Source organism: Tripterygium wilfordii, chromosome 6, assembly GCF_013401445.1.
Source record: "Tripterygium wilfordii isolate XIE 37 chromosome 6, ASM1340144v1, whole genome shotgun sequence".
NCBI lineage: Eukaryota > Viridiplantae > Streptophyta > Magnoliopsida > Celastrales > Celastraceae > Tripterygium > Tripterygium wilfordii.
This window is the reverse complement of record NC_052237.1, coordinates 2,740,583-2,760,094: the sequence shown is the minus strand read 5'-3', so window position 1 is coordinate 2,760,094 and position 19,512 is coordinate 2,740,583. Positions and strand designations below refer to the sequence as shown.

General features: G+C 37.3%; 4 protein-coding genes across 5 annotated transcripts; 1 reads left to right on the top strand and 3 right to left on the bottom strand.

Moving 5' to 3' along the window:
- Positions 1-315: 315 nt before the first annotated feature.
- LOC120000152 (GPI transamidase component PIG-S) lies at positions 316-5,761 on the bottom strand. The gene is made up of 13 exons (XM_038848055.1): positions 5,551-5,761; positions 4,837-5,467; positions 4,498-4,582; positions 4,271-4,360; positions 3,895-3,968; positions 3,368-3,452; positions 3,157-3,246; positions 2,928-3,058; positions 2,437-2,518; positions 2,308-2,355; positions 1,499-1,571; positions 1,263-1,366; positions 316-743 (listed from the first exon to the last, which is right to left on the bottom strand). The coding sequence occupies exons 1-13, from the start codon at positions 5,693-5,695 to the stop codon at positions 633-635; spliced, it is 1,749 nt and encodes a 582-aa protein (XP_038703983.1). The 5' UTR covers positions 5,696-5,761; the 3' UTR covers positions 316-632.
- A 298-nt stretch (positions 5,762-6,059) lies between these two features.
- On the bottom strand, positions 6,060-9,488 carry LOC120000153. Of its 2 annotated transcripts, none has more exons than XM_038848057.1 (3): positions 9,472-9,488; positions 8,551-8,838; positions 6,060-6,767 (listed from the first exon to the last, which is right to left on the bottom strand). In XM_038848057.1, the coding sequence occupies exons 2-3, from the start codon at positions 8,834-8,836 to the stop codon at positions 6,397-6,399; spliced, it is 657 nt and encodes a 218-aa protein (XP_038703985.1). In that variant the 5' UTR covers positions 8,837-8,838; positions 9,472-9,488; the 3' UTR covers positions 6,060-6,396. The 2 variants fall into 2 exon arrangements, with proteins under 2 accessions (XP_038703985.1, XP_038703984.1); XM_038848056.1 differs by lacking the exon at positions 9,472-9,488 and adding an exon at positions 8,915-9,208.
- A 2,375-nt stretch (positions 9,489-11,863) lies between these two features.
- Positions 11,864-12,690, bottom strand: LOC119999729 (multifunctional methyltransferase subunit TRM112 homolog A-like). The gene has a single exon (XM_038847452.1). It carries the CDS (start codon positions 12,548-12,550, stop codon positions 12,179-12,181), a length of 372 nt encoding a protein of 123 aa, XP_038703380.1. The 5' UTR covers positions 12,551-12,690; the 3' UTR covers positions 11,864-12,178.
- A 2,200-nt stretch (positions 12,691-14,890) lies between these two features.
- Positions 14,891-19,312, top strand: LOC120000809 (RPM1-interacting protein 4-like). Its single transcript, XM_038848948.1, has 4 exons — positions 14,891-15,089; positions 17,873-18,430; positions 18,634-18,825; positions 18,938-19,312. The coding sequence occupies exons 1-4, from the start codon at positions 15,084-15,086 to the stop codon at positions 18,965-18,967; spliced, it is 786 nt and encodes a 261-aa protein (XP_038704876.1). The 5' UTR covers positions 14,891-15,083; the 3' UTR covers positions 18,968-19,312.
- The last annotated feature ends 200 nt before the right edge of the window (positions 19,313-19,512 follow it).

The following is a 19,512-nucleotide window of genomic DNA, read 5'->3' as shown; positions in this document are numbered from 1 at the left end:
TGGTACTAAGTAATGCATTTCTCCCTATTATTTAATGTCAATGCGTAGATGGGAGTCACATTCCACTTGTTGGTTTCTTAAAACCATTGTGATTAATATTATGATTTCGTGTCCTAATGCATGCAAGCCATATGCACTTGTCCACAATGGAATGGGGTTTTGCGTTCTTTTACAATGAAAGGTTCAAAAATTTTATTTTTCCCTTTTAGAATTTAGACTGACTATATTCCTTTTGATTGTACATCTTTCTTATTGCATTCTGGGAAAAAAATCCGAAGCAATTTTCAATTCAAAGCAATAAGAAGTCATGTGGGCCTTGGGAAAGAGTGGTTCGTAATTGTCTTAATAAACACACACAAACTTTCACAAGCAACTATGATTTAATCACAAAAATGTCAATAATTTACAGAAGTCCTCAAAATTAAAACTATGACTTAATGCCAGATCTTTTTTCGTTTTTCCTCAAAAGAAGAAATGAGTACCTGATCATAATTGTGGTGTGAAGTGTCATTGAATGGGTCCACATAGCAGGCAAACTAGAACCACATTCCAAAAGTGCCCATGTTTAACATTCCTGCTAATTACCAGTCTTGCTCCATGTATTTGCCAGATAGAGGGAAATTCTTGAGATGCTACCTTTGCTTTGCCTGCCATGCCAGGTACTTCCGCTTTTCTTGTTTGTATCTTCTCCATTCTTTCAGAGCCGCCAGGATAACATGCATTGATACCGGCAAGAAGAAAGGCTGTGGCAACAAACACAACAGAACATACAAGAATAGCTTTGTCATTCTATACAGCAACTAAAACTAGGCTGCAGCATAATCACACTTATTATGAAACAATAACGTACAGGTGAAATGACCCAACCTAACTAGCTTTCTGGGACTAATAAAGTTCAACATAAATCCATCCCCCTAAATAAAGAAAGTACGGGTATGTTCTCAAGAATCAATCTCTTACAAACATTTTTTTAATATAAACATGCCACCTTAATCTTGGTTTACTACAGGCCCGGGCAACTATTAACTCACATTATTAATGGCCACATTGAATCTTATAAATATGCAGTTGTCAATAGGTAATGCAAAATAGTTCCTGTACATTATATGTGCATCCATCAACTACAGAAACCTGCAAAAAGTGTATTTAAATTTTGATAGCATGACAAATATACATGGGAACCCACACTGCATAGGAGTCGTAACATATAGTAGCCGTTTTCGGCCTATGTTAGAAGGATAGAGAAGTGTTGAATCACAAACCGAGTAGACAGCGAAACAATGCTCAAATGAGTAATAGCTGACGGACATGATAGAAGGGTGAAAAAATGCATCCTCTGCCAAAGATCTTGCTTGCCTCGACGAAACTGATGAGAAAAAAGTGGTAGACTATTGTTAGATTTCCTTTACAGATGAGAAATGTCATGCAAATATGCAATTTTCATCCAGATGCTAGGATGTTTGGACAATAGGACCCAATTTATAGCAGCAAAGTTTACCAGCTGAAGCATCATAAACTCCAAGAGAGGCATTGCTTTGAGCCAACTTTGCAGCCTCGAGTGAAAACTTCACCTATTCAAAGAGGTTGCATAATTAGAGTAATACCGACTCCATTAACATTCAGAGAGCATGAGCTTGAGACTTAAAAGGGAAATATAAATCCTTAACCAAATTTAATCAAAGTAAATTCATTAACAAAAAGCCTGATGTCAAATTTACATGCCTATACTTTGGCTTGGCCGGCCGCCAACTTGAGGAGCAGACTTATTGGACAAGAATAAAGTTAAGACTCCTATTCTACATGTTAATATCATATTACCAAATATTAATGATGAGATCTATTATCATTTTTTGCATGTCCCTGAAAATTTAGAGCTGTGCAACTTGATCAAGAATATTACTAAAAAATACAGCATGACTGCCCTTAAAAATAAAGAATGCAACAATAGGCAATGACTCAAGACCAAACAATAAATTGACTGAGATGCAAAACATCTAATGCGTAAAGAGAAATAGCAACAAAATGACTATGACTTCCAAGGGATAGAAACCTCGACACTAAAGCTTCATATGTATTGTATTATTGCGAGTGTTGTACCTTTGATCGTTATTTTACTAAAGACAATATGTATTGATTATGAGGCTTCATTTTTGATTGAGTTTGTCAATTCTTTACTAGGAAAGCAAAACCAACTTCTAAAAATATTTTCCAAGATTCATGGATAATATACAGGATAATCTACGACAGAAGTCATAAATTGCAGCTTAAAAAATATGGAATATAACAGACATAATCTAGACATGTCACCTGCTTTCCTATTTCATCCATGATGATCATCCTTGGCAGTGACTGGACCTGCATAAGGAAATTTATCGTGCTTTGATTAAAGGTCTGGAAGAATTTAGGGTGGTGTATAGGTTAACTGGCCATCCTTACCAATCTGGAAAGAGATCCGAGGGTTGTAGCACTTGAATGTAGATTAAAACACGTGTGCTGCCTCGACAACACATCCAATTCCCTAGGAAAAAAGTAGCAGTTAGAAATAACCTAACCTTTGAAAGAATGTGGAATAACTGAATGATAAAAACGCCAGTATACTGAATTTGAGGATCTCAAAATGGTTGAAGAGTACTTGAGGTACACAAAATCACTAAGATTACACATGCTTACAAACATTTTTCGAAGATTTATCCTAGAGAAAAAAAACTGGCAAGCACGAGTAATATGATGTGAAGTGTCCGCACAAACCAAAAAAGCACCATCATGTCAGTCACGCACCCAAGAAACAATAGTTAGTTTAACCATGTACAGTCAGTACCATGCAAATGACAATTTGAAAAGGAGCATCTGATTAAAAAGGCAGTTCACAACTTCACATATATTAAATCTTTTGCATGAACTATACGTAGAAACACCATTATACTTACCATTCTGAAAAGCCTCTGTCACAAGCCAATACAGTGGATTTGCCCGATTGGCCAACATAAAGACTATCAGATTTAAGACCAAATAGTTGCCGGAACTGCCCCATAAAAATTTCAAAAATCTTCTGAAGATCCTGTTTCAAAACGTGCAGACATCAAAGTTGAGAATTTAAACATAAAACATTAAAAGATAATGGAGGGTCTCAGATAATTTAACAGCCACACATCTAACCTGACGAGAAATGTTATGCCTGTCAGGAAGCTTACTTTCAGAATCATTTGAAACGTCTTGGGGGTTCCAAACAATAACACCTCCCCACATCTGCAATAGAATATAAGATATGTCTAGTAACACTAAAAATAAAGATACATATGAAGCTTTAGTAGTTTAGTGTAATTGATAAACAATGCAAATAAAGATAAAAAAACGTGTGATAACTAACTGGAGATATAAAGCTATTTGTCCTGGAAATCTCTCCATCTGGAAGCTGTAGAAGAAGAGGAGATTCATCTGCAGAAGGTATATATCTGACAAAACAACATCTTCATGAGTATCTTTAGCTATAAAGTAACAAATCATAGATAATAATTAAGTCAATATAAATATGTCTCCATACGAATTGAGTAGCCAAAATTCTATTTCTTTGTTACACATATCATGTTTATAATGGATATATTTTTCTCGCCAAATGCCTTCAAGCCCTCATGTAAGACAGTCAAAAGCAATACTTCAAGTTCAATCCACCAAGCAAAACAAAACCAACTTTTTAATACGGAATTATCCTGTCAGTTGGATGACATCTTTTCACAATCGGCATATGCTAAAACAATTTTGGGCGTATAGAATGATTGGCTATCAGAATTCAGATGAGATCCAACTTTTTCTTACAAATGAGAGTACATATCTAAAATTCTCGTGTTTATGCTATAATATGGGTATATAAAAGGAAGATTGAGTAAAAGAATATACACCACAATCTGCAATACTTTAGACCGCCCTCCAGCTGCAATGGAAGTATCCAGGTGCCACTCATTTGAATTTACCTATCATCACGACTTGACGGCATCATTCGAAAGAAATCAGTAAACACAAATAACACTAAACCTAGCCATAGCCCTGTAATATTTAAGAAAAAGGGGCCAGGAGGGGTGGAAGTGATTATTTCAGTATGGAGGAATTCAAAAATATCCTATCCTCTTAAATTCCTGCAGGGATTTTAAAAAAGAGCAAATGCATAAATTTAAAATTTTGAAAAGTAATTTATCGTGGCCCTTGAGGATAATGATAATAAAGATCGATGTCCTTCCAGGATATATGTTTAAACACACAAAGTCAGGAACCTTACAAAAAAAGGAAGATCCTTCGTACTAAAGATGTAGCTATTCCACTTATCATCCCAGTAAGAAAATGAGGCCTTTGGAGTGTGATATAAGACCTAGTCATACAAATAAGAAGAAATACATGCAATAAGATCAATATAATCAAAATCCAAAAGACTGCACTATATAACAAATTTAAAGAGCATAAAAAGACCGAGCTAAGTAACACATTTACGAAAGGAAGATTCATCACCTGGCTTTCCACACTTATGTTCGCAATAGGATTCAAAGCTTCAACCACAGGAGCCAACAAAATTTCATCCATAGTCTGAAAATCCCTGCAAAGATATTATCTAACCTTCTTAAATGAACATATTATATGAATTCAAGGTACATGTGCGAAAAAATAAGACTCAAAAAAAAAAAAAAAAAACGGAAATGCAGGTTTTTTTGTCCTCCATAAAGTAGACACAGTAGTTTTAGTTCATAACCAGTCTCACATTAAAGAGTTACTTAATAAAGACAAATTTCTCACAAGGATCATACCAACTGAGCTTCTAATGACCAAAATTTAAATTAGCAATCTCAATACCAATCATAGACCCAATCACGCGGATCTGCATTAAGCAGATTAAACGAAAGAACGATCTTCCCATCTGCACCCACTGGCATGAACTCGCCATGAATCATACCTTCCTCTCTCCCTCCATTCACAAAAACCTTCACAAAGATCTCCGCCACCCTCACCGTTACCGCCTCAGTTTCCAAACCCTTCCCAAGGATCCACGCGTGCCTGTACTTACCCACAACAGCCCTCACCCCCTCCATCTCACCAACCCCATCCACTACCAGGACACTGTAAACCTTGCCACCTAAATCAGAACCACCTGCCAGCGCATTCTCCAGCGCCTCATCGACATCATCATCGTCGCGACTGAAATCGATGGTGCCAATTCTCGAGTCGGGGTCCACGGAGATCGACAATGTGAAGTTGTTCGAGCAGGTGCCACATTGCGGGGAATTGATGGTTAGTTTGTGAATTTGGTTGAGTATGGAGAGGTGGAGGTCACTTGGATTGAGGTTAGAGAACCCTACGAAGATGGCTTGAAAGCGGCAAGGGAACTGCAGAGGATTCGATTCGATTTGAGTGGAGAGCGCGTCGATGTCGCGAAATGGAAGTGGCGAGCGATAGATTTCCACGGATTTCCATAAGAAAGGGAGACCTGCAAATCATTGTAAGCGATAAGCAAACATATTCGAACACTTTATGCTATGTGTTTATATATATCTATAGCTGGAGAAAGACCTAGGAGGAATGAGAAGAGAACTGAAAGGGTGAGGTAAAGGCGCTTGAGTCCAGGCTTCGTGGTACGCATGGTCTTGGGGTCGAAGTCCGAAACATCGACGCTGTCTTTTCTGGCGAGTTCCGTAGACTCTGAAATTTCTGCCATTACTGAAGCACCGAAGGTTGACTGCAATTCAGCATTTGAGGGCTCAAGCAAGGTTCCCGTCTCAGATGAAGACCAGGGTCCAGCGCCAATAGAGGGCCAGAGGCGGGACAGACGACACACATGGGCCGGGCTGGGCCTGTGACTCCACAGAGTTGGGCCGAGCTGCGGTTAAACTAATCGGGAGAACAGCCCAAATTAAACTTTCTATCCAATTAGCTATTTCTCGGGACTCAGGATGTCGGGTGCCAACACTCTATCCAGTCCGGATGATCAAATTTTTTCAACCCGGATTAAACCCGTGATTTGATTGGGTTAATATAACTTGTCATGCCGACAGATAAATCATGTTTCAAAATGTTCCATGGGCTAGGAAAGGAAGCTCTATCACTTTTCCTTCAAATGACACAAACATATGTTCATAACAAACTACCGTATCAATTGGATAAACCTGGAAGAAAGTTGATATCAAACACCAAAACAGCAAAGATTGAAATACCAAAGATCCTAGATTCCAGAAAATTTTAAAAAATTCTCAAGGCATCAAAATGGAGCTACTACTAACCCCTGCTCCTTCTTGATCATTCTACTCCTTAAAAAATTATCGACCATTGTTCATTCCGGGAAAAAAAGGTGATGTTTGATCAATATAATCAGCAAAAATATTCGCAGAGCAGGTATTGTCGGGATCTTCCAAGATTTCCTCAACTCCTGTGTCCTAGACCTTGAGTTTGAAGATTTTGATTTTCTTCCAAAAGGCGGTCATATTCCAGTAGTAGTTCTGCAAATTGTTTCTGAAGCGCGGTGACATGGCCTTCAGCAGTTTCAGTCGTCTGGTCCTTCTCTTGGCATTCCAACTTAAGCTTCTTCAAAGACTCTGATAGAGTAGAAATTTCGTCTTGCAACTGCTTCATTTCCTTGGATGTTTTCTCCTCCTTATCCTTAAGCTGCATGTTCTTTTTCCGAAGATTTTCAAGTTCATCTGTCGAAGATCCCTCATTACTCCTCAGCTCAATAAGCTCTTTAAGATAACTGTGCACGCGATCAATTATGAATACAAGAAATAGGATAAAACCTGCAAGATCAAGTTCACACCATAAAAAATATATATGAGAAACCTTGTAAAACACAGCTAAAAGAGAGATCGTTAAAACAGTCTAACTGACGATACATTTTTATCATTACTTCCACACCTCTGATCGCCCTGAGGGCATGTACGATGCAGAATAAACCACATAAAGGTAACAGTTAACACAAACTTTGGCTTGGATGGTGCAGATGTGCACAATTAAAAGGCCCGGTGTATTGCACCTACCCACAATCCCTTTTGGTTCAGATTATCTCATTTGACAGCAAAAAAGGGCGATTAACTAAAAGAGACTCCCTTATTCGTTAGTATACTAATAACAGCTTACTCTGCTTACTAGAACAGAGAACATCACAACAGGAACAACAGAACAGCAACACTCCAAAACCTATGAATTGTGGCTTAGTTCACTTCGTAATTCATAAAGATTTAAGCATTACCGTTGTACAGCAACATGATTTCACCAATCAGCCACAAAATAAAGGAAAACAATTATGCAACAAAATATTTAAAAAGAAAGAAATTACCATATCAAACATTCCAAACCATTTGAGGTAATTCAGTGATCAGATAATAGGAGGAAAAGTGGTATCCAGAGACACTTCACTGTTACGCTATAGTTTGAAGCACGTAACGACAATCCAGTTTCAGTAAATCAAATACTTAACAATCATCGAGTTGAAGTAAATCAAGTCTTTGAGCACAAACTTCAAATTAGATACAGACCATGCCAGGAAAACTAAAGAACCGTAAATATCTATTACGAATTACGCTGGAATAAACCATGAGTACAATAGAAATCATAGAATCCACCTGTTTCCTGGAAAACTCATTCAGCAAGTGATGAATAAGATATTTAATGAAAATAAACAAACAAAACTGTATGTCTAACTAGGAAAGTGCTAAGACTATGCAAAACTATCTTAATCAAATGATACTTCTACAACCTCGAGTAATGGCTTTATTAAGAATGAGTTGGTTGGAGCTCGAAGACGATGGGCAAAAAAAGAAGAAGACAATGGGCGTAAGAATAGCTTGCGCCTTTACAAGAAGCACAGTACTTTCTATATTATAGGATGTTAATTGAAACTCTTATAAAGATATGAATCAGAAATTAGCATCCAGTAACTCCATAAAAAAGGCTAGTATCTTCTCTTATCTTTGTGTCTATCAAAACTAGTTTGGCAATCGCCATTGACTAGCAAAGCAAACAATAAATTTCTTCAGAATCCATCTATTCTGCACAACAATCCAATCAACAAAGCCCCAAACATTTCAAGTTGGCTAGGTCATTTGCATTTTCTCCATTTTGGCACATATGCCCTCATCACCATCATTGCATTGCCTAAAATCTTCCAACCATATTCATTCCGACCTAGACTTTATACCATGCTTTCCATTCATTTTTTGTTTATCTAGACACATAAATGCATAATCAGTAACATATTATCAAAAGCGGGAAACATATGATGGTTAAAAGTAATACTTAACATAAACACAAACAATTCATTTTCTTACAGTCCAAAAACATGTTGTAAATCAATAGTTCAACAACTAAGATTACTTAAATGAAAATAGACATGATATCAGCAATAGTGTTTGCATAACCCACAAAATAAAAGGTAAACAACACTCGTATACAAACAGGCAAGATATATTGCAGCTGGTATATCTATTAATTGAAGGGGCAACATTTCCTATCTAAGCCACTATTAGAATGCAACATCGGGCAAGAAAAAGGAAAGAAAGAAGAAGAGAGTAGGAGTTATACCTAGGTATGAAGCATCAAGCCAGTGGGTTCTATAAAGAACCTGATCCATGGGTGAGGTGCTGCCGAGCCTTGTGCCCTTGTTCCCGATGTTGATAATGCTCATAACATTTGACCCAAATATCATAAACATGAAACCAGCAATTGTCAAGACAATCACAGGACCTGTTCCCGTTTTGAGCAGATCCAGAAACTTAATCAAAAGCTCTCTAAGTGGCCCAATCTCCACCAATAGAAGGAATGCTACCACACCCTCAGCACACAGAAGCAAGATCCACAATTGATACATCTCTGCTCAATGAAAAGGATTTGCTTTGATATTTTGTGCAAATATTAGTACCTCATGAGAAGAAAAACCAAAACTCACTCTAAGCAACCAGCTAGCTTCAAAGCTCATAGATCCCCGAGTAAGCAAATCATAGAAGGAAGTGTGAAATTCTGTAGAACAACAGTTGAATCATCTATGTCTCACAAAAGAAAAATTAAGGACTGCAAAAGAAATTCCTTTTTTCTTCGCAAAGGGATACCCACTTCAGAAACAGGGTTTATTTTCTAAAATTGCGATTAGAGCAATAGCCCAATTAACTGCGACAGAAAGGAAGAAGCTTTTTCCTTAAAAACCCAGTTCTTTTCCACGAGTCTTTCTAATTTATCAGTGTGGGTTTTGTTAATTAGATTATTTGACTAATTTGACAAAAGTAATTAAGCATTTCTTTAGTTGAAGAAAACATAATGACGTTAGGTAAAGATATTATTTTTTGTCAATTAACAGTATAATTTATATGTGATCTAGATTGGAGGTGATAATGACATGACCTTGGAATCAAAATGTCATTAGTGGATTTTCAGTTGCTGATAAGTATGAATAAAATCAAAAGCAATGTCAACACGAGTTCATTATACTCAAACAGACCTTCAACATACCTCTTTGTATAGCTGGGAAGGAGCAGTATTGGGATGTTTATATCGAAACCTATGTCGAGGAAATCAGACTTATAGAAGATCTTCAAGGCAAGTCCTTATCTTTGCTAGAGATGAATTGGATCAACAAGAACCTCATCATGTACAGTAGATGTCTTATACAGCTGCCAGACTTATGGATGCACCTGTAGTATGTATTGAAGGAAGCAGAGAATGGAAAACTATTGTGCCATTGATTTGTTTTGATATGGTGGAGTTAAAAGTGGCGTGACTATTGTAAAAACAATCACACCATTCCAGATGGTGTGATTGTAAAAACTTAAAGCTAATCACGTCATCCTGAACAACATGGATTGTTATTTTGGTAAATATTTTCATTCGATAGTTATGTAGGTAATTATTTATGTTGAAATTCTCATTTTGATTAAAAAAAAAACTCTGGATTTCGCTTTTAGGCTTTTAGATAGCCCGCAAATGGGGGATGACTAAATGGCTTATGGGTGAGATCAATAGCGAAAGCCATGAGTGTTTGATAATGGAAAAAGTTAATTGTGCAGATAGAAAGTGAAAGGGCTGCGGGTATTGACAAAATCGTGAGACTAGTCGGTGGATGCACCTGCACACTTCCTTAGCTTCGCGTTCAACAAAGCGACGCTACTGTCTCTCTCTCCCTCCGTCTATTCTCTTTTGTTGGTTTGCCTGTCTTAAGCGCAGGGACTTGTGTCGTGTTGTTTCCGAAGAATCTAAACTTGTCCTAACAAAAATAGGCTATAGTTGGCATATTTTTGTTTCACTATTTCTAATGTCTTTCGAAAGTGAACTAAAGATGTAAGCTTTGGTGCAACAACCATGGTCTTAATCCATTTTCTAACGCAACAAATGATGTTTTAAAAGGTCTTATTTCTTAGAAGCAAAGTCACTGAGTAGGAAATCACAAGGGATTGGCTCCATGAATGTTGTTAATGCATTACCACGTCAATGCTGTTGTTGACACCAAACTGGCACTAATAAAAGAAAAACCAATGGATTGAATCTTGTGGACCTGTAATATATAGCACAGGCAAGTAGAATGGAGGGCATGTCTAACAAAGACAAATATAGTCTGCAAAAGAACCCAACCATACCTGTATTCTTTAGGCTAATGAACTTGGTCCTCCTGCTCAGCACATTGAGAGTGAGCTACATCTAAGGTCTCAAAGAACAAAAAAAAAACCTTTCCTCATCGCATCAAATCGCTCTTAAACCCCTCCCTTGGAATGATTCACCGTAACCGGTTTTGCTTTAGAAATTAGAACTAGTAATTCTTCTATCTAAGAGCTTTCAAGACATTCGAAACTTGTCACGCATGAGAGCCCAGCAAACTGTCAACGGAAGCAAAAATTGGGGTGGAACAAGTTCCCTCGCCTTTCTTTTCAGCTAATAACCATTGTCACTAGCAACTTGAAGGCATCCAGTATCAGAAAAGAAGCTACCATTCACTTGTCAAGTTAATCAACTGATCAGTATGGACTTCAGTAGCTATATCACCTGCCACAAAACTTATTGCCTGCCTCGATTAATTTCATTGAACATAAATGTCAACCCCATAGATGGTTAGATGCCTGCATTTTAAGTCTAAATCACTGAAAAATATTGATATCAATATCCTCACTTCAGTAGCATAATGAAAGAAATGCAAGCTTTTAGCAAACTAGGTCACATAAAGAATAAGAATTCGTTTTCACAGTCTCCTAAATATCTATGCTTCCATGTTCTGCTCAATTTGAACATAAGTGGTAGACTGCTGGTAGAGTACAAGTTGCATCACATAAATTCCCAACAAGTAAGAAACACTACATATACGGGAAAGATGTGAAGCTCCAACAGATCACAAGCTACTGTTTCAGGGAACACTAAACCAACAATATAAAATTGTATTGACTATGTTGAAGCAATATATTGACAAGAACAAACTTTGTTCAATATAAAATCTCATCGCAGCAGAAGCTCAAAGCATCAAAAAATTAGGAAGGTACACCATTCCTAACCACAACATGCACCATAAGTTTCGATGCCATAACCAGCATTATCACATCCTTATCAACCAACATAACAAAAATTTACATGTTCTGCAATGATCATAAACTATTATCAGAGCCAGAATCAGATAGAGACAAATAAGCCACCTTAATAAGCGTTAAGTAAGAAACATGACTTATATGCAAGCATGATTGTATGATTGATCTGCACCAAATTTGAAAGATTCGAAGATAGCACACAAGATTAACAATGTTAACTTGAGCAAATAACTTCATGAACCAAGCTATTAACAGGCATATGTACATTCAATGAAAATCATCAGAAAACAGAAGGGATCAAAACGAAAGAGAGAAAATTATTCAGAATAAGTAAGCACTAAGCACTGATAAACTAATACTTTTACTAAGAAAATTTTGAGTTTGCTACAAAGTACAAACTCATAAGCTAGATATGATACTCTAATGAGTATGCCCAAAGCTAGTACTCGAGACAAAATCATGGGACATATACTATGTTAAATATTGAACATTAAACTTTAAAAGAAAAGGGCAAGATTTGAAATTGAATTCTTCTCCGCATTTATCTCAAAAACACTTCAAGAATACCAGTCTATAAATTACAAAAACGAAACCCTAATTTCATCAAAACCGGCCTAACTTCAACAACTAGAAAGATACCAGAAAGATATCTCTCAAACCTCATCTTCATGAAGCAGCATATTGGGAATTCCCTTAGTAACAGGAAACTTACGGCCTGTTTCAGGACAGACCAGATTGCCCTCTTCGAGATGGAGCTCCAATAGGGCATAATGAAATTTCTTCAAGAAATCTTCGGACTCAAGCACGGTCGAGTCAGGGGCCTCTTCCGGTAGCTCTGCGTATCCCATGGTCTGCGCCGCTTCGACGAGGGCCTTCCAGTCGACCTTGTAGAACAAGTTCCTGAGGAAGTCAGCACTGAAATCAACTTGCTTCTCCAGCGTTTTCTCCACCTCGATACGGAGAGGGAAGCCATTGACGACTCCCTTGACAGTCGATGTGAGCATGTTGTGTGTTAGCAGCTTCATCGTTCTCTACCAACAGAGCAGGAACAACCAACCGTCGTCTTCACACACAGCGGCACAGGATTGCTTAATCTGTTGATTGCGACAACGACGCCGTATTGGGATCCACATTTTCAATGGTGACCGGTAACCTAAACGGTAAACCTAAACCTGGCCCATTGGGTTTTTCTAGACTGGCTGAAAGAACCAACCCACCAACCAAGTCGGGCTGGGTCTTAACTGGACTTTATGTTGAAAGACTTGAAATAGTCCTCACTTGCCCCTCTATACATGTCAACCGACACTTAAACGACGCCGTTTATCTACCTCTCTATCAACTTCTTTTAAAAAAAACATTAGTCAATAGAAAAATAAAGTCATAATAATATGCAAACGATATAATAAATTCTTCATCAACCAAGGGTGGATAGATTTAATTATGGCACGTGTAGTATTATAATTTCTATATGCATATGGTTTTATGAGGACTCTGAGTTTTGCAAGTTGCAAGAAACATTGACATTTGAAAATGTGTGGGGTGGAGGGTGGGGGGGGGGGGGGGGGGGGGGGGAAGGTGGTATGTTCTACAGAATGTCAACCTGGAAAAACCATTTGGCCGGCTTCTTTGACGGACCAACAACTTGGCCTTGCATCACACCAACGCTCAGGGGAGGACGTACCGCTGGGCCACTTTGGGGACGGGCCCCAACTCCCAAGTGGGTTGATGTATAGGATTTATAAAGTTAGTGTTGGTTTTGTTGATAACAATGGTAAGTGTTAGAAATATATTTTTTGAGAATGAATATTAGGACTGTGCAAATTTATTGACAAAATCGAACCATTTGGTTAACCGTCCGAACGGTCGATTTTCGATTAAACATATTTACATATTTCTTTAAATGATTGACCAAAAATCGAAAATGACAATAAGTGAATATGTTAAACCATAATAAATGATGTCAAAACTGATTTGCGTAACCGAATGAAAGTTTAATTTTTGAATGACTATCGTATATGTTTTATAGAAAAAGAGTTGTTTGGAGTTATTACCAATGATTGTAATATCGCGTTTTCAAAATATGAAAATTCGTAGAGAACACTTTTGATAAATTACCATGTATTTTTCTTCTTGTTTTGAAATATCATTATGTTTTTATGTTTGTGATTTATATCCGTAAATTCATGACATAAAAACTAAAAAAAAATTATGTGTCGTTGTCTCTTAACCCCACACTACTTTTTGTATTCCAAATGTTCCTAATTCTTGAGTCAGCAACTATCTATACAGGGATGAGAGGGGCTCCAATTCTTGCTCCAATTTTTTGCTCCAATTCTCTATCAAAACTCATGTTAAATCATGATTTTTTTTGTTGGAAATAACATATTAGAGTTTAGGAGATACGAAGTAGTGTTTAGGGTTTAGAATTTAAGGCTTAATTCTTAATTTTTAGGGTTTAATTTTTAGTTTTTAGGGTTTAAAACTTAATTTTTAGGGTTTAAAGTATAAGATTTATAGTTTATGGTTTAAAATTTAGTATTTAAAGTTTTTTTTCCAAAATCTATTATATTATAACATTATAAATATCAAAATATTCGATCACATATTTTAATTCATGATTTAACATGAATCTGGGTACCTACACCAACGTGCCGACCACCACCATTCCAAACATTTATTTACAAAAAGCAACAATAAAAAAACACATACAATGGCTTTCTTCTTAAACTTTAATTGTCTCGGACAAAATAAAAAAGCCAAAAATTTAAAATTATATAACTGACGCCGAGTAGCTACAGCCAACAAGTAAATATGCAATCAGAAAAAAAAAGTTTAATTTATTTTTTGATTTTGTAATAAGAAAAAGTTTCAAGTCATAGCAATGGGAGATGACAGGCGGACGGGGGGCCCTCAAGCTAATTTACCCACTGAAACTACATAATAATTTTTCAAAATTTTAATGCCAGTTGACGGCGTCAAGACAGAACAGAGAAACACTGAAATGTATTTTGAAATATGAGTTGGACGGCTGTTCGTGCAGAAGCAGACATTGACAAGTCAATTCACCGCGGATTATGACCAAACACGGCCTTAAGCCGTCATGAACGTAACGGCGTTAAAGCTGACTGCTACCACTCCATTTTTTGTATTGTACAGGACAACGTCGAGCGTCTCAACTCTCAAGTCTCTGGAAGCAGTGAAAAAACACGTCTGGCAGCAGTATTTCTGTATTTCACATAAACAAAACAAAAAAAATAAAAAATAAAAAATATATGCTGTGAGTTGTCGTGGTGTGAGAGAGATAGTTGAATACTGTGGTGAAACAGAGATTGATTTTTGGAATTTATTTTGGAGGGGGTGAAGAATGGTCAAACGTTACCGGTGGCGCCAGTCAATATATCTCCCTCTCTCTGTCAATAGACTCAATTATCTCTTTCTTTATTTCATCGCTTGCTTGCTGGGTCGTTGAAGGGTTTCGTGGAGCTACTCGTGTTCAGAGCTGAAGGATTGTTTCCTGCTGTTTCTGGGTTTCCAGTTTTTGCTTTTGTGAAGAGAGAAATGGCAGTGAGTTCCCATCTTTTCCTCTTTCTGTTTTTTGTCTGTGGAAATTTGGGTTCTCAAGTTCGTTTCAATTGTTTACTTTCTCATGTTGATTCAATTGAGTTTTCTTTTAACTGTGCGACTACATGAGAAAGATGTGTAATCTTGTTTTCTCTTTTTGAAGGTTGAATTTCTGTATATAGGAGTCATGGATTGAAGAATTTTAAGCATGGATTTATTTTATTCCCATTTCGATTTATATTAATCTGTATTGTTCTAGTTGGCAAGCTGAATTCTGAATTCTTTTAGCAAAATTGAGTGTTTTGGTGATCTGGGTGTTCCTGTTTATCAGATCATGACTTTTGTATCTTTCAATTGGGTGGCATATGGCAATAAATAAAATAGAAGACTGCATACTCAAGTGATATTTGTAAAAGAAAGAAAGGAAAATTTATTTATACGTACAATTGCTTGAAGATTTTCTGGGACGATTGTGGAAATTGAGATAATCAAAGTATGGTGGATGTGTGTGAACCTGTACAGCGGTAGCTCAGAAGTTACCTTGAGGTTTTTTTTTCCTGTGCTAGGCTTGGATATGCTAGATGATAGGTTGAATTTGTTAGGAATAAAGCAATATCAAGAACTGAAAATTGAGACAAAGACACAAGATTTTTTTACATGTTTCACCCCTAGAACGGGGCTACGTCCACAGATAGCCAAATTCCACTATGCTCAAAGGCCGAAACGACATATGACACAACTGGTGCAAGCACCAAAATTCGCTTTGTAGTTTTTCTCTGTTAAAGTGTTGACAACTTGACGTCCTTCATAAGTTTAGCTAACATATACCGAACCTGGTTGCTTGAATATTTTATGGCTTTTACTTTCTGAGATTCGCAAAAGGTACTTACACTTGCACTATGAGTTCTCCAACTGTTTTGTGAAAATGAGGTTTTGTCCATTTGTATTACTTTGTATATACTCCGATTGTATATGGAAAGGAAATGAAGCATGCTCTTTTTACTCAAACTATGGTGCTATGTATCAAGAGTTTGAAAATTTCACGTGCAAATGAAAATGGTTTCAAAACATTTTATAGAGAAACTAGTATTTGGGTTAAATATGATTGGTTTGAAGAATAAACTTGGCATTTGAACTTAATTTTCTACAGTTTGATTGTCTTTTGGTGCATTGCATGAATAATCCACTGTCAAAAACAAACTCTATGATTTCTAAGGTAGGGAAAAAATATGCTATTCCGCTGTATCAATGTGTTGAGTTGGGATTTCCTCTTCCCTTCTTGCCTACTTAAAGAAGAGGGGTAGGGAGAAACATCTGTTTGTTGTGATTTATTGTTCATTTTTTGTACTGAAGCTGTGTCGTATCATGCATCTTCAGTAGCTGTTACAATTACATTCCAATCGCTTCCCTTAACAGATTACACCTTATGATTTAAGATTGTATTCCATCTATAGTAGACCAAAGTTTTACTCCCTGAATAAATAAGTCATGTGTTCTTCCGGAGTATAAAACATTTTCATTGCCACAGTTGTCCATTTATTGGTTCAAGGTGGCATGGTCTAAAAATTCCTCTGTTGTTTGTGGATGTTAGTTTTTTGAGGCACGTTATTTGGCCTTAAATATAGTTAAGTAAAGCATGTCGTTGAGTGTTCTTTCTTGGTGAAGGTGTGCCTGAATCTTACATAAATTTCACCATGCTCTCTCTCCCCCTTCCACTCGCATAGGAGGGTTGTGGGGTTTAAATTGACTAAATTATTTGTTGCCAATTTCACAATTTGTTGAATGAAATGCTTGTGTTGCTACTTGCGCCCAATTGAAGGTTGGCAACAGAAAGCTTCTTGCATTTCTTTTTTCTAGTTTTGGGAGTTTATATATGAGCCAGTACCATTAGATTGTAACTGGAAAATAGTAGATACAGGGAAATGGTACATAATCTCTGTTTTCCTGACTTCTAATTTATTACTGCCTTACTGTCAACTTAGAAACAATCTCTTAGTGTTAGACCCTTTAGCCCCTTGTCATGTCCATTTGGCTAATTGATGGGATTCGTGAATTAATGAGTTGCATCAGTTTGCATTTATTCATTTAGTGATGTAGGACTGTGAATGTGAGAAATACAGCTGTTCATTATCAGTGGAAGGATAAAAATGGACAATATAGATGACTAAGTTAACTGCATGTTGTCAAATTAAGGTCTCAATAAAAGATGCCACCGTTACGATTGAGCTATCAGCTATGAATCTCTTGCAAAGCATGACCTTGTTTAAGGGTCTGGGATCAATCCGTCAACTACACTCAGTCAAATTACTGCCTTAATGATTACTTGTTTTAAGAACGAGTTTCCTTTTGTTATTAGGCTAAGTTGTTTCATAAAATCAAAAATGATTTTCCGAACGCAAATGGTTTTGTTCCTTAGTCTTTTGAACATGTGATGATCTTACCACATGAGTCTGCTTGTCCTCATTTGTGACTTTTGAGTGATGCACACTCTAGGTGCTAAGCATTTTCTTGAAGAGAATAAGACATCTGATCAATGATGACCAAGTCATCATGCATCTTGTTTCGACGTGAAGACCTTTGCATCTATTACACATCCCTGGTATAATTACATGATTCACAATGATTAATAATATTCACTCTTAAAGAAATACTGATCAATAATGCGATATTATATATATCAGTTCATGATGCACTCAGATGCAGAACTAGTAGATCAATTTTGTGTAAAGTGGATTGATCATAAGTGCATTATAGTGATATAACTAAACCTAATTTCACTGTGACAGCAACGTTCACATGTGCCAAAGTTTGGCAATTGGGAAGCTGAAGGGAATGTTCCTTACACGGTGTATTTTGATAAGGCGCGGAAAGGGCGAACTGAGGGGAAGGTGATTAATCCAAATGACCCTGAAGAGAACCCAGACATACTTTCCGATTATGTAGCTGCAAAAGCTTCTCCATCAAAAATGAATGCTGCACCAGAGAAACCAATATCGCAGGGGGCAGTTGGACGAACCCATGAACATCAAAGAAGCAAGGAAGATGGTGATCTCAAACAGTTCAGTGATTCTCCAGCACGTCATGACCATGTAAATCGTAGATCTAGCGAATCAGCTCCTCGCTATGGAGGCCGTGGAGTAAGCTCTGGAGAAACCAATAAACGACCTACAAAAAGTATTGGTTCTGAAAACAGCATTGAGCAGTCACCACTGCATCACCAAGCAAGAAATGGAAGAGGTGTCAAGGCTCCTTCTCCTGCTTGGGAAGGAAAGGGTTCATATGAGGGTAGCCATGGCACTCCTGGAAGGGCCCGAACAAGACCAAGTCCTATTGGTGATGAAAGTGTAAAGTTCATCTCTTCTTCCCTGTCATTTTGTCTTTGTAGCATACAATTTTTAGAATGCTCATCCGGTGAGTCTAAGGTTGTGCGGGTACAGCCCTTACTCTGTACCTCTTCCTCGGGCTGGGGGGGGGGGTTGGGACGTGTTTCTTTTGTAGATAAATTCATGCATTTATTTGCACCAACCTTTGGTTTTTTGATATGCAGCCCGACAAAAGTGCTGCTGTGCCGAAATTTGGAGATTGGGATGAGAATAACCCTGCATCAGCTGATGGTTATACGCACATTTTTCAAAAAGTGCGTGAGGAAAGGCAGACAGCAAGGGTGCCAGGAGGCATGCAAACTGAATCATCTCATGACTACTATCGTAGGCAAGCTGCCAATAACGATAGCGCTAAAGTATGTTAGCAACTTCTTTTTTCTTCAGCACGCAATATAACTTTTCATGTGCTCTTTGTTTTCCCAAATCTGTATATCTGACGACCCCTAATATATATCTTCAATATTCCAGAGTTGCTGTTTTCCATGGGGCAGAAAATGAGTTCTTCGATATGGACAATATTTCTGGAATTTGTAAATACACGGAGGGCTCTATCGAAGGGAAGTGATTTATTCGCCGTGCATTCATTGTCTTTCTGTTCAGTGTGCTTATAAAGACCGTATGTTTTATGGGAAAACAGGGTCGTCTTCATCTGTCTTCATCATGCTTTGCGTCGTAGATGGTCCTGTGTAATGTACTATTTACCATTTCTGTTTTGTTATTGTCTTTGTTGAAGTATCAGCTTCAAATCCCTCTTTTTGTCATGCCATTAGCACTCTTGTTTATTCTCTTGTATTGATTTAATTCACGAATGCAAAGATACTCCCTTCCCGATCTTTGATTTTATGTTTTAGTTGGTCTTTTCTGCTGTGAATTGGGTCTGATAATGTGAGCCGGAGCTGCTCAAAATCAACTGGGTCTATAACCATTTGTATCAAGTTTAAGCCAAAACAGTTAAGTTTGTAGAAAACTGTTGGGATTTTGCATACCAAAACAGTAATACAGAAAGAAGTGGAACGTCACTTTTCTTCATTCCAAAAGCAAGT